This window comes from Rhinolophus sinicus, linkage group LG04, assembly GCF_036562045.2.
Source record: "Rhinolophus sinicus isolate RSC01 linkage group LG04, ASM3656204v1, whole genome shotgun sequence".
In the NCBI taxonomy this organism is placed as follows: Eukaryota; Metazoa; Chordata; class Mammalia; order Chiroptera; family Rhinolophidae; genus Rhinolophus; species Rhinolophus sinicus.
In genome coordinates this window covers 14401886-14415674 of record NC_133754.1, presented here as the reverse complement: position 1 = coordinate 14415674, position 13789 = coordinate 14401886, and the positions used below count along the sequence as shown (strand labels likewise).

The following is a 13789-nucleotide window of genomic DNA, read 5'->3' as shown; positions in this document are numbered from 1 at the left end:
AAAACTTTTTCCTGTGTCTTCATTCTATTAGGTCCCATTCCTTTCTCCTATGTTACTTTCCTTCCTAAACCCTTTATCAAGGATGCATTTGTTTTTTTCACATTCTCTTTGCTTGTCACACCTCTCCCACAGAGTGCGGAAGAATTAGCTAATAAGGAAGTATGAGCGGAGAGTGCATTGCGGAGGGGATAACACTTTTGGATCTGGGAAAAATATTAAAAATTCAGCACAGCAGGTGGTGGTTGCATATGCCAAGGAGAAAGGCAAGAAATAGGAAGGGGTAGTAGGCAGTGCTCACAGAAGGGCCTTCTCCACGGTGTTTTATTACCAACTACTAGGGGGACAGCAAAGTCCATTCTTACTCATCTGAGAACAGTACAAGTAGTTTGAGTATCAGATGGTTTTTAAGTTGTGGTTATTAATTTCTACCTTGGGAAGCTGTGAGTGGCACATACACTTGATTGGCAGTAAATTAATTCTAGGCTCATGTCCTACTGGCCGTGTGACCTAAGAGGGGTCATTTAAGCTTCCTGAAATGCTGTGGCATTTTTCTTTATAGTTTTGTATTTACGAAATGAATGAAGTCAAGGTTTAGTCAGTTAATTAAGACTGAAGATAGTAACTTTTGAATCAGGCTACTTGTAGCATTAGAAAGTTAAAGGAATGGTTAAGTAATTTTATAACCACTTTAAAGAAGAATAACAAAGATACGGAGCATATACTAAACCCTCTTTTGCGATGAGGCTACATAAGTCTCCACACAGGAAGGGAGGGAAAAAAACCCAACAAGTTTTGAATAAGTTGGCTCCTGAAAAATCTCTTCCTTATAAAAGAAATTGCATGAAGAGAACATAGTTGGTATAAAAATGCCAAACTGATTCTATTTTTTTTCCCCATAGAATAATGGATAAAATTAAAATTATAAAAACACAACCATAATGAGATCATGAAAGATTACATCTCCTTGGGGACGATTTCTACTTTGTACCCTTTAAGACAGATGGAAAGAATTAGATGAAATGTGCTGTAAGGATGGCAGTGACGACGCTGTGCCTCTCTCAGCACTGAGTGGGCACCCAGTCAATACTTGAGGGTTCATTGATTTTCTGTAGGTCTTTTCATCGTGTTTTGTCCCTGCTCCAACAACACGTTGCCAACAAACAAAATTTTGAAATAAAAGTTACCTTAGGATGCTGGATTTTGCTTGTTGTTAGATTTTCACTAGTCACTGGTTTTAAGGTTATTTCCTTCTGGCATGTGTCATCATATGGTGGTGGGTGGGAAGATTGCAGGAAAAAAAATACTAGTGAAATCAAATAATTTTTTTTTTTTCCCTTTAGATTTTCAGGTTATATGTAACTCAGATTTTGGTGCTGTAGGCGTTTACCTTGATAAGGTTCAACAATAAATTTAAAGGATGCTTCTATAAAACTGAAATTCTAATTCCCTCTAACATTCCAATTATTAACTATCTTAGTTACTTTTATTATCACCTTCCCTTTCTTCTTTCTTTGTTTTATAACTTTCTGTTACCATTGAGAGTATTTGCTCACTGTAGGACTCTATTTTTGCATTCAGCTTAGTCTTTGTCAGCCAAGCCAGAGTGTCCTAGGTTCCTTAGCAAACAAACAGAATGCAAATCTCCAGTGTTGATAGAATATGTGAAGTGATGAGGAAATTTTCTTCAGTTTTTAAAAAAATATTTTCTCTCTTTTTTTAATTTTTAATTAAAGTTTATTGGGGTGACAATTGTTAGAAAAGTTACATAGATTTCAGGTGTACAATTCGGTAATATATTGTCTCTGTTCACCATCCAGAGTCAGTTCTCTTTCAATCACCATATATTAGACCCCGTTTACCCTCTTCTAAAGTCCCCCTTCCCCCTTACCCTCTGGTAACGCCTAAACTATTGGCTATGTCTGTGAGTTTTATTTGTTTGTCTTGTTCTTTGTTGTTTTCAGTTTTATATACCACATATCAGTGAAATCATATGGTTCTCTGCTTTTTCTGTCTGACTTATTTCGCTTAGCATTATAATCTCAAGATCCATCCATGTTGTCACAAATGGCACAATTTTATCTTTTCTTACCGCCGAATAGGATTAAATCGTATATATTATTTTCCCATTTTTAAAACCTTTTTTTCTTTGATCCCATCTGAAGAAACAAGCTTTGATTTGATTAATAAGAAAAAGAACCCTGCTATTATCATAGATCCCAAGATTTAGATCTTAGAACATTAGCATTCATTGAGATTTTTTTTTAAAGGGGCAACCATTTGGCCTAAAGAGTAGGCTAAATAGTGGACTAAAGACGGGAACTACGTAGATTTAGGTGATCTTTCAGGTTGCTTTCCAGCTCAGCAGTTTCCCTAAAGTACATTTATTTCATATTAGTCAAAATACTAACTTTTCTAAATTTGGAAGAACGAACAATATGAAAAGGACATCTAACAATATTTGTCAAAGGCTTGTTTGGTTGCCCTTCCTGACTTAGCTTTGTCAGGGTTTTTCAAGAACACATAACACTTTGTTCTGCATTACATCATAAACTTACTCTATCTTTTCAAGGTACCTGTCCTTGGTATCAGGTAGACTCATTACTCATACAAATCTAGGTTATGTTTTTCTAGGAAAATTAATTACTTCATACTGGCTGCATATGGTTAGCTTGTCAGCAGGAAAGCTTTAACATCTTCTGGGGCGGTATCATATAGCCATTTAAGCAGTGTTTTTTTTCTCTTTGTGCACAAAGTAGTGCACTAATATATGTTAAAATGAATATATTTTGCCATACTAATGTTTTGCACAGGATACGGGAGAATTCCTTCTCGTGTTTATTGCAAAGCGCTAAGTCCCTGACTTCGTAATCATGAATAAGGTCACAGACTGAAAACAGATTCCATGGGCATTTTACACCTTGGGAATGGCGATAACTATACATACTCATATGCGTGTTCTTTTGAATATCTTACTGTTCTAAAGGATATATTAATGTAATAGGGCATTACACAGAATTGGTCCAATATAATAGGAATATGTTCCATTTGCAATGGTTAAGTGAGGATAAGAATTCCAGGGAAGTGAGTCCACTTGGGAGCATTTTAAGACACATAAAGTGACTTTCTGAGACGTAATCACTGCTTAGTCCTACTTTGTGTGCTTGACAACAATGTCCAAACAGAATGAGTCATGCCCACTAAGAATGGGTGTTCAATAGGGCCTCACTGTGTTTTTCTAAAATTTTATATTACTGAAATTTATTCTATAAAACCATTAGTAGTAATGTTTCTTTTTTACTTTTAAAAAAAAAATCTGTTTTTGAGCCTTGAGGAGTTTTTTACTCTCTGCTAGGAGGAAAAAAAAAGTACTTTCTCCCGATAAGGGAATTTGAGGATATTCCTTGAAGTACTTTGTAGAGGGGATTCTTGTTAACTATACTAGTTGAGCTCTTACAGTGTTGGCTGTGTCCACATAAACATCTCACATGCCACGTGCCTGGGGAGAATGCTAGATGTGAATTAGATATAGACATAGAGATACTTTTTTTCTAAGAAACTTTTCCGTCAGTACCAGGATTTGGTCCAAGTGAAGATATTCCTTCAGGTACCTACTGAGAACTTCATTGTTCAGTTCTTGTGAGAGGAATGTGCTGGGTTGTATTGTTGCGTCATTAAGGCTGTGTCTGTGTTATCCTATTGATCTAACAAGTCCAGGCTTTTGTATGACATATTTTATTTTAAATAACAATCATTATATGATTAGCAGATGGCTTTCTGCCTCTCTAACAGAAATGCTATGAGCTTCAAGGGACATTGTTTTTTTAGCCTTTCCTTTCAGGTCTGTGACTGACTGAACTATTTTCTATTTTACCCCTATCTTGTCCTGTCGGTATTTTATTTTTTTCCTGACCTTGCCTCACACTGCTTTTGATGTTTGTAATAGTTGTTGAAGTTCAACAGTTACACTGTTACTGCCCCATTAATCTGTTTTGAGTCAAGTTCCTAATACATTTGGTCAAGGGATTCATGAATCTTCCCTTCACCTGTGTTGCCAATACACAGGGGAGTAAGTTTAAGGCAAGAGTTTGCTGACCCTCTAGCCCTTTTGTTCTTTTTGACACGTTCAACCCCCGCTATTCCCAATAGGGACCCCAGAGTCCCGAATAGGGTTAACTTGACATGTGATAGACCTGTGGCTTTGCACCTCTCCCTGCCTCCTGCTACGCCCGTGTTTCCTAACTCGGATTCAGTACGTGTCAGGAGGCATTCTACTTTCCTGTGTTTCTGAGGAAAGTCAATTTAGTACAAATTGGGACCTATTTACTGCCCCTCTATCTAACACATATTGTTAACGGTGCTTCTGAGGAAAGCAATTGCTATTTGAAGAAAACAAACCTGCTTTCCACCTTTCTGAATATGTTTTAAACGTGACCCAGCATATTTCAGTATTGAACAAAAATTAATGATACAAATGCTTTATAATTTGTTACCTCTGTATCCTGTTACATTTTAAAAACTTAGTTGTTTTTAAAAATGATATGTGTTTTATTAAACATGATCACTTCATGAAAGCTTTTGATTCACCGAGTACCTAAAATGTTAATTTTTTTCCTATTTTGAGGGATGACTCTGAAATCCTCAGAAAAACAAGCAGGGCTTTTCTCTTTTCCTGCTATCAGTTTTATGGGACATACTGCTTCCTTGGTACTGTCATACCAATAAATCATCCCAGATTACTTGCAGTCATACAGTACTAAAGTATACCATGCATTTTAAAGGGAATCTGCTATTTTCTTTTCAATCAGATGAGCAACGTGAAGAGCCTGCGGCCACGGCTCAGTGCTATTCTCTTTAAGCTTCAGTTTGAAGAGCAGGTGAACAACATCAAACCTGACATCATGGCTGTCAGCACTGCCTGCGAGGAGATAAAGAAGAGCCGAAGCTTTAGCAAGTTGCTGGAACTTGTATTGCTAATGGGAAACTACATGAATGCCGGCTCCCGGAATGCCCAAACCTTCGGATTTAACCTTAGCTCTCTCTGTAAAGTGAGTTGTTTTTTGGGTTTTTTTTGAAACACATATTTGCCTGAACACTTACTCTTAAAATGTCATCTCCGATTACATTATTTAAATGGTTTTATTTTGATGTGCTCATTATCATGAACTTGAACTGAAATGAACCATGAACCCAACCCTAGAGTGAACTCAGCTAATGTACTCAACCTTTGAACTAAATCCAAAATTATGTTTTTCTGATCTGCAAATCCAATAGAAGGATTTTGTTTAATAACAAAATTATTTTGAAAACTTATGCTTTCTCAGACTAATGAAATGGAACTTCAGAATATTATTTAAACCTAAAACCTAAAAATCATTCAATTCAGGTACCTGCACATGATGGTGTGTGTGTGTGTGTGTGTGTGTGTGTGTGTGTGTGTAGAGAGAGAGAGAGAGAGAGGGAGAGAACTGCTTAGGATTGCCACTAAAATCTTTATCTTTATTCAAATATTTCTTTGCCTTTTTTTTTTTTTTGGAAGCAGACTAAAGGGGGGAAGTGAACTTGATTCGTATAAAGGGGAAATTATTAGGAATAAACACATCTCAGATGTCACTGATGATTTTGAAATGTTTCTATCTTAATATAATTTTAGAGAATATGAAAATTGAGTAAGTTTAGAGATTTTTTCTGCTGGGTTCTTCCAGAGATTAAATTTCCTTACAGCAAATATATTCAATGTTTTATACAACAGAACTCTTTTCTAAGAAGTGGGCCGTAATAATAATGCTTTATTGATCTGCTTACAACACATTCTTCTCAGTTGCACATCAGAGGAAAAGGGGATGAACAAATTCCCTTGTTCTTGACCTGGTAACATCTACTCTCCCTGACTAAGGAATTTGATTATTGCTGTTGCCACTTAGGGAGGGAAGGTGAGAAACAAGTTCCACTTCCGCCCTGGGTTTACTGAATAGTTCATCTCTTGGTACTTTCATGACTTTCCTTACATGATTTCCCTGACGTAAGCCACCCACTGGTATCAGTGCTTTGTGAGCTTTCCCCTGTCCCATCTCCTCTTTGTATTTTCGTCTCCTTGTTTTCTTAGCTTTCTATATTCAAGTAAGATTCCTAGCATGGGTGATGTAGTTCATAACCCATCCACTGAAACCTTCGCACATGTATAGAGTGCTTCCTTACTCCTGTGCCAAATGTTTCACCAGATCCTCACATTTAATATATGTGGTTAATATTTACCTAGAATACATGGAACTTATATTTTACACATGTAGACCATTACTTGTGATCAGATGTTTTAATGGAGCTATGTACAAGAAGTTACTGCAGCAGAGTTAAGAGAGGGAAGGAGGGCGGTTAATTGTTCAGAGAGCAATAGGAATTTGAACTGGCTCTGGAAAAGTGAGTGGATGTCCCCTGAGAGGAAACGGAATTCTAAGCAAGAGTCAACAGTGGGTATAAAGGTTATATCATGGCGTGTCTGAGTATACTGAGCGATCCAATACAGTTGGAGCCTAGATGGGAGGGGTGTGGAGAGAATGGAAATGAGATAGCACATTGGTCTAGATCGTGAAAAGCTTCCAATGTCGTGCCTTATGGTGAAGGTTTTATGGAGGCATGGTATTTCTTTCTGTAAGGCAAGTGATGTTATCAGATGTCTTACAGAAACATAATTCTAACAGCAGTATGGAAAAAAGTAAGCTACACTGTCCAATACTGTCACCATTAGCCACACGTGGCTATTTAAATTTAAATTAATTAAAATTTAAATAAAATTAAAAATTAAGTTTTTTAGTCACACTTGCCGTGTAGCAAGTGAATCAAGTGTTCCTTTGTGCTGGCAGCATAAATATAGCACATTTCAATCATTGCAGAAAGTTCTACAGGACACTGCTGGGTTAGAGGGTTACAATGGGGAGCGATTCTGTGATTGACTGACATGTAACACAGGACCGAGGAGAGTGACAGAGGAAATTGAACTGAGAAGATAGGTTGGGAGGAGTGTGGGAGGTGAGGGAAAAGAGGGAAGGGTCAGCGATTACTCCATGCGACTAACATGTTTGAAGTGGTTGCTCAGAAGGTAATGAGTTCAGGCTGTTTCTGGTGTTTCCTTCCCCTTGTTTACCTCAGTGTCTTAAAAGGCATATGATTGACTTGCTTTATTCAACTACTTAGCAATATTTGAGTGTCCACTATGTCACAGAGCCTATCCTTTGAGGTGATGGAGGTACAAGCTAAGGTAGTGGCAAAGGGGTTTGAGGTACCATGTATCCCCAAACACAGGTCTTATATTAATTTTTGCTCCAAACGGGCTAATGTTCACGGGATTCACGCATTAGGGCTTATGTTCACGGGATGTCATCCTGAAAAATCATGCTAGGGCTTATTTTCTGGTTAGGTCTTATTTTCGGGGAAACACGGTAGAATGGGAGAGGGGATGGAGAAAAGTGTACACATTTAAGGCACATTTAGGGAGTTGTCAGGGGGTGGTGACTATGGACTCGGGGGCTGAAGGACAGAAGGGGAAGCTAAATGGCCAGGTTCAGACTTTCCCTGAGAAGAGAAGCAAAGGAGGAAAAGCAGGATGAGGAGCAAGGTGGGGAGAAGTTAAGTCCACACCTACAAATCTGCTGCAGTTTGTTCCATGGGGCCAAGTGTCTGTTTCTCCTAGGTTTTGCATCTCAGAAATAGGGTGGACTCACAGAGTTGACCGCGAGCTCTCACTCATGTATTCTTTGAAAGAGAGCTGTTGACAAGCAATTAGGTCTGATTAATGAGGTGGAATAGCCTAATACAGTGCTTGGTACAAAGTAAATATTCAATAAATAGCTGTTGAATGAATGATGATGCAGTAGACAGTGTTATTTCTCTTAGTTATTATGTAGCTGAAAATAAGACATCTTCTCATATTGAGATACAGTCACTGATGCATAGTAATTTTAAAATCTTTTACAAATGTAATGCATGCTGTTATTATTTTACTATAGTTAGTTTGCAAACCAGTTAATCTGTCTCCAGATAATAGAGTTAACTATATTTTCAGGCAACAAGACTAGATATTTTTATCATCCCTCTCAGGAGTCTTCTGTTGCACAAGAAACAAAATGAATACTAGAACTTCATATTTTTCATTAGTCTACATGTGAAGTGGAAAGCGTATATTGAACAAGATGATATCTCATCATTTTACTCTCAAAAGTACCAGCTTGGACTTTGACAATCGTGATTGAATTTTCACACTGAGTATAAAGCATTTGTTTTGATCATAAGCCCCCACATAAGGAATTCCATATTTATTTGACAATAGAAAGATAGGGTTATATTTTAATCTGTTAAAGCATGCTGGGTAATCCTATGACATTTATTAACAATAGTTTATATCCCAAATCTTTACTTTTAAATGTTCTTTATACAGTTAGCCAAAGTATGAAAAGTACATGAAAATTCATATTAAATTATTAACTATATGTTGTTTAGAATAATTACATGAATTTTGAGTTCCATATACATTATATCTTAATTAGGAGCTATACTATAGCTCTGTATACATTTGTAATTGAGATGGCTACTATAATAACTGAGTTCAGAGAAAAGGGATTTGTCTACTTTCTTTTATCCCAAAGGTTTGATATAGCTTAATGGTAAGTAAATGTGAAAGTAAAATATGAGATATAAGGTAAACATAAACTAGACTCTATTATCAAGATGTAAGCAAATGTTCAAGTAAAGGTATAGGTTTGAGGCTTTCTACATAGTAGTACAAATGAAGAGCAAACATGGTCACAAAACTTTTCTTGAACTGAAAATAGTGGTTTCCCTGATGAGCCAAGGCTGAACTTCATAAGAAATTTTGCATGCGTATTGTTATAAAGGAAAAATGTGGAGTGGAACGGCGTTCTCATCAATAGCAAATGAAAAAAATCCATTACAACTATCTCCCCACCTTCCACTCCTCTCCACCCCCAGCCCCTTTTTAGAGAGAATTTGCAGAAACACATCACCATTGATTCCACTCTAAATGCATCCACATTATCCCTTTGCAGGGAACTTTCTATTCTGTCTGGCAGTAGAGCATGTGGTGAGTTCATCTCAAAGGAGAAGTCATCACAGGATAATATAATATAGTCTTAATGGGGCTGTTGGGGCGGGGAGTTAGGTGTTTAAGGCTGGGGGGGAGGGGGCGGCGTCCAAGATTGATCTTTGTCTAAGTTCTCTTTTCCAGTACATGAAATTATCTGATCTCCTATATATTCCTTTTGCAAGCAAAGGCTAACCAAAAGTAGGGTAGCTTCACCAAAGCTGTGATGGGACAGATTTTAAGGAAAAAAAAAAAAAAGTTAAACTTCCTTTGTGTTTAATGCCTCTATCAACTCCAGTGAGTGATTTCTTGACATTGTGAACAGCTCCTCTTGTTGGGACGCTGACACTCAACCTCGCGTGCCCTTTAAGAAACACTCACGCGTCAGCCCCACATTAGATTACTTCAGCAAGTATGGATGTGGATCCTGATGAGTGGCATTTTTTTTTTAAAGGTCCTCCTGGCAATTTTAATGCACAGACTGAGTTGAGCATCCCCTTTATCTGTCTTCTGCCTGATTTCCTTTTCCCAGAATGGAAAATTCCTGGTTGGTGGTCTGGGACCAACCAACAAACAGAACACAATAAAACCTAACCAACACAAAAACAAATCAAAAAAGATACAACTCTACTTCTTCACTTAAGGATGAGTGGGGGAGATGTTTCCAAAAACTGCTGTTTTTCATGCCAAGTTGAGTACTATTTTGAAAGTGAAGGAAAGGAATGAAAGGGATGTGAATTTCAGGCACCCAGGAGAACTGAAATAAGTTGATGGCCAGTGTCCCGAGTTACTTCGCAGGGCTCTCTCTACCTTCCCCAGGTAACATTTCAGTGATTGTAAAAAGCAGGAGACAAGTACCTCTATCTGTTACAGGCAGTTCGTATTTTGTCCACCTGTAACAGTCACACGGGTTAATACTATGAATCTTTTTGTGTGAAACTTTCATTCTCATATACCAGCTTTTTTAAAGAAAGACCTCTGCCAAACAAAGCCATTGTTCCATCTGCATTCAGTGTTTTAGAGGAATTTTTATTCTTTGTCAGATTGCACAATCGCACCAGTAAATTTTGGCACCCTTCGAAAGTAAAGCAGCTTTTGGCAAAGACTTGCAGATAACGAATGCCATTCTTAGTTCACATCCAGCCAATAAAATCACTGAGATACTGATGTCCAAAGCAGTGTGCAACTGTTTAGGATTCTTAGCCCCCTTCGGCTCCTTCTTTAGCACATTTGATACATGGCATTTTCTAAGAAATATTTAATTGGCTTTACTGAGCCAATTTTTGGTAAATTTCATTCACTTTACCTCGGTATTTTTTTTTCAATTGCTATTAAACATTGTAAATTGGAATTATTCTTTTAAGGGGATTATAAAAGCTAGATTGGCGTTGCTCACAATCAGCAAATACACTGCTTATGTGCTGTTATTTCACTGCTCCTGCAAAGCAGTGCTAATCTGTCACACTTCTTTCTCCAAGACACGGCTTCAGAATCCTCCTTTAGTGACACTCCTCATGTCACAGGCAGTACCCAAGGGAAATCTCACCTGCCATCCATGCTTTCGCCCAGCGTCCTGTTTTTGTACATTTTACAAACGAAAAATCAAAAATTAAACAAGACGCTCCCTTCCTGATACTCTAGGAAGCTTGTTATCTACCTCTCCGTCATCAAGGGTCAGCACTGTTTCTCAGTTTTGGGGATCAGAGGCAAAACAGCTGACATTATTATCTAGCGAGCAATACGTAGCTGATGGCATTTGCGGGCGTTTATTCCTAGGTGGTAGAGAAGAATATGGCGGTGAAATGGGTCGTACAGGAACCAGAGACATTACAAGAAGGGGAAATTGTAGCTTAGTGTCTCTCACAAGCAGAGGTGCAGAAATCCTCAACAAGATATTATAAATAAAACCTCACAATATGTAAAAAGAATTGTAACCCATGACTAAATGGGGTTTATTCCAGGTAAGGGACTAAAGAGCCATTATAGCAAAGTTTCTGGATATGAGGTTAACATAAAAGAATCACTCACTTTCCTGATACTAGCAATGAACAACTGGGATTTGAAATTAAAGAAAGAATATCATTTATGTTAGCACCAAAAAAATGATACTTAGGTATTAACTAACTAAATATGTACCAGATCCATATTAGGAAAACTAAAAAACTTTGATGAAAGAAATCAAGGATTTAATAAAATACATATTCCATGTTCATGGAAAGGAATATTCAATATTGTTAAGGTGCCAGTTCTTCACAACCTGGTCTATACCTTCAGTGCAATCCCAGTCCAAATCCGAGTAGGTTGTTTGTGAATATTGACAAACTGAATATAAAGTTTATATCAATGCGTAAAAATCCAGAATAGCCACACAACACAGCAGAAGTACAACGTCAGAAGACTCACATTACCTGACCTCAGTAGAGCAACAATAATCTAAGCATTGTTTTTATCTGGAAGGGAAAAAAAAGACAAAAACATTAATGGAACAGAATAGGCAGCCCAGAAGTAGACACATGCAGATATAATCAACTGATCCTGATAAAGGAGCAAAGTCAATTCAATGGACAAAGAATAGTCTTTTAAAGAAATGGTGTTGGGGCAACTGGATATACATGCTAAAAATATATATCTAGACACAGACTTTATACTGTTTAAAAATTAAAACGGATCAGACCTAAATGTAAAACACAAACTAAACAACTTGTGGAATGTAACATAAGGGAAGATCTAAGTGATCTTGGATTTGGTGATGACTTTTTAGGTACAACATCAAAAGCAAGATCCATGAAAGGTAAAATTGGTAAGTAGGACTGCATAAGTTAAAAACTTCTGGTCTGCTAAAGACACTGTTAAGAGAGCGAAAAGACAAACCACATACTAAGAGAAAATCATTGGAAAACAAATAGCTGATGAAGGACTTGTACAAAATATATATATATAAAAAATCTCTTAAAATTGAACAAGAAGAAAGCAACCCAATTTTAAAAAATGGTCAAAAGACTTGAATAGACACTCCACCAAAGGTTTACAAACGACAAATAAATGTATGAAAAGATATTTAACATCCTGTCACTAGGAATTTACAAACTAAAACAACGAGACACCACGACACATCTATTAGAATGGCTAAAATCCAAAACACTGACAACACCAAATGCTAGTGAGCAACAGGTACTCTCATTCATTGCTGAAAGCAATGCAAAATGGTACAGCCGCTTTGGAAGACTGGCAGTTACAAAGGTATTCCCTGATTTAACATAAGATTCAGTAATTGCACTCCTGTATACCCAAAGGAGTTGAAAACCTGTGTTTATAGCAGCTTCATTCATATTTGCCAAAATTGGGAAGCAACTAAGATATCCTTTAATAGGTGAATATACAAACAAACTGATAGATTCGTACGATAGATTTTTATTCAGCGATAAAAAGAAATGATTTCTCAGGCCAAGAAAAGACATGGAGGAACCTTAAATGTGTGTTACCAAGTGAAGGAAGCCAATCTAAAAAGGCTACACACTGTGTGTCCAACTACAGTTGACCCTTGAACAAATGGGTGTGAACTGCTCATGTCCACTTACGCAGAATGTTTTCTATAAACACAGTAGGTCTAGTTTCCTTTTGATTTTTTTTTTTTAAATTTGTTATTGAAGTGTAGTTGGCATACAATAGTATATTGGTTTCAGGTGTACAACATAGTTATTTGACATTTATGTACCTTACAATATGATCACCACACTATGTGTCATAACCATCTGTTATCATGCAAAGTTATTAAAATATTATTGACTGTAGACCCTGTGCTTTGCACTGCATCTCCATGGCTTCTTTATTTTATACCTGGAAGTTCTCCTGTAGCAACCATCAGTTTAGTTTGCTCTGTTTCTGTGAGTCTGGTTTTATCTGTGTTTTTGTTTGTTTGTTTGTTTGGTTTTCAGTATTAATTTCAGGTGCACAGCATAGTGATTAGACATTTATGTAATTTAAGCAGTGATCCTCCTAACTAGTCTAGCACCCACCTGGCTCTATGCATAGTTATTACCATGTTATTGAGTATATTCCCTGCATTTTACATCCCCATGACTATTTGTAACTACTAATTTGTACTTCTTAATCCCTTCACCTTTTTCACCCTGCCTCCAACCCCCCTCCCAATAACTCTAGTATCCATCTGACACCATACATAATTATTACCATATTATTGACAATATTCCTTATTTGGTACCCTACATCCCCATGACTACTTTGTGACAAAACATTTGTACTTCTCAACCTCTTCCCCTTTTGCACCCACCTCGCAATCCCCAGTGCCATCTGGCAACCATCAAAATGTACTCTGTATCTTATCAGTTTGTTTCTGTTTTGTTTGTTTGTTTGTTTTGTTCTTTAGATTCCACATGTAAGCAAAATCACATTGCATCTGTCTGTCTCTGTCTGACATACTCCACACAACCCAATTCCCTCCAGGTCCATCCATGCCACCACAGATGGCAAGAACCTATTCCCTTCCCTGTCCGAACAATATTCCGTTGTACATATGTACCACTGCCTCTTTATCCAGTCTTCCATCAATGGACAGCCAGGCTGCCTTCACATCTCGACCATTGTAAACAATGCTTTAATGAACATATGGATGCCCATGTCCCCTCAAAATAGCATTCTGAGTTTCTTCTCATAAATAACCTGAAGTGGAATTACCGG

General features: G+C 37.3%; 1 protein-coding gene across 1 annotated transcript in view; it reads left to right on the top strand.

Moving 5' to 3' along the window:
• The window catches only part of DIAPH3 (diaphanous related formin 3), a 438451-nt gene that overhangs the window by 238799 nt on the left and 185863 nt on the right, over positions 1-13789 (top strand). The window contains exon 21 of the mRNA XM_074329349.1: positions 4806-5045. Coding sequence (XP_074185450.1) covers positions 4806-5045 — 240 coding nt within the window. The remainder of the gene's footprint in view (positions 1-4805; positions 5046-13789) is intronic.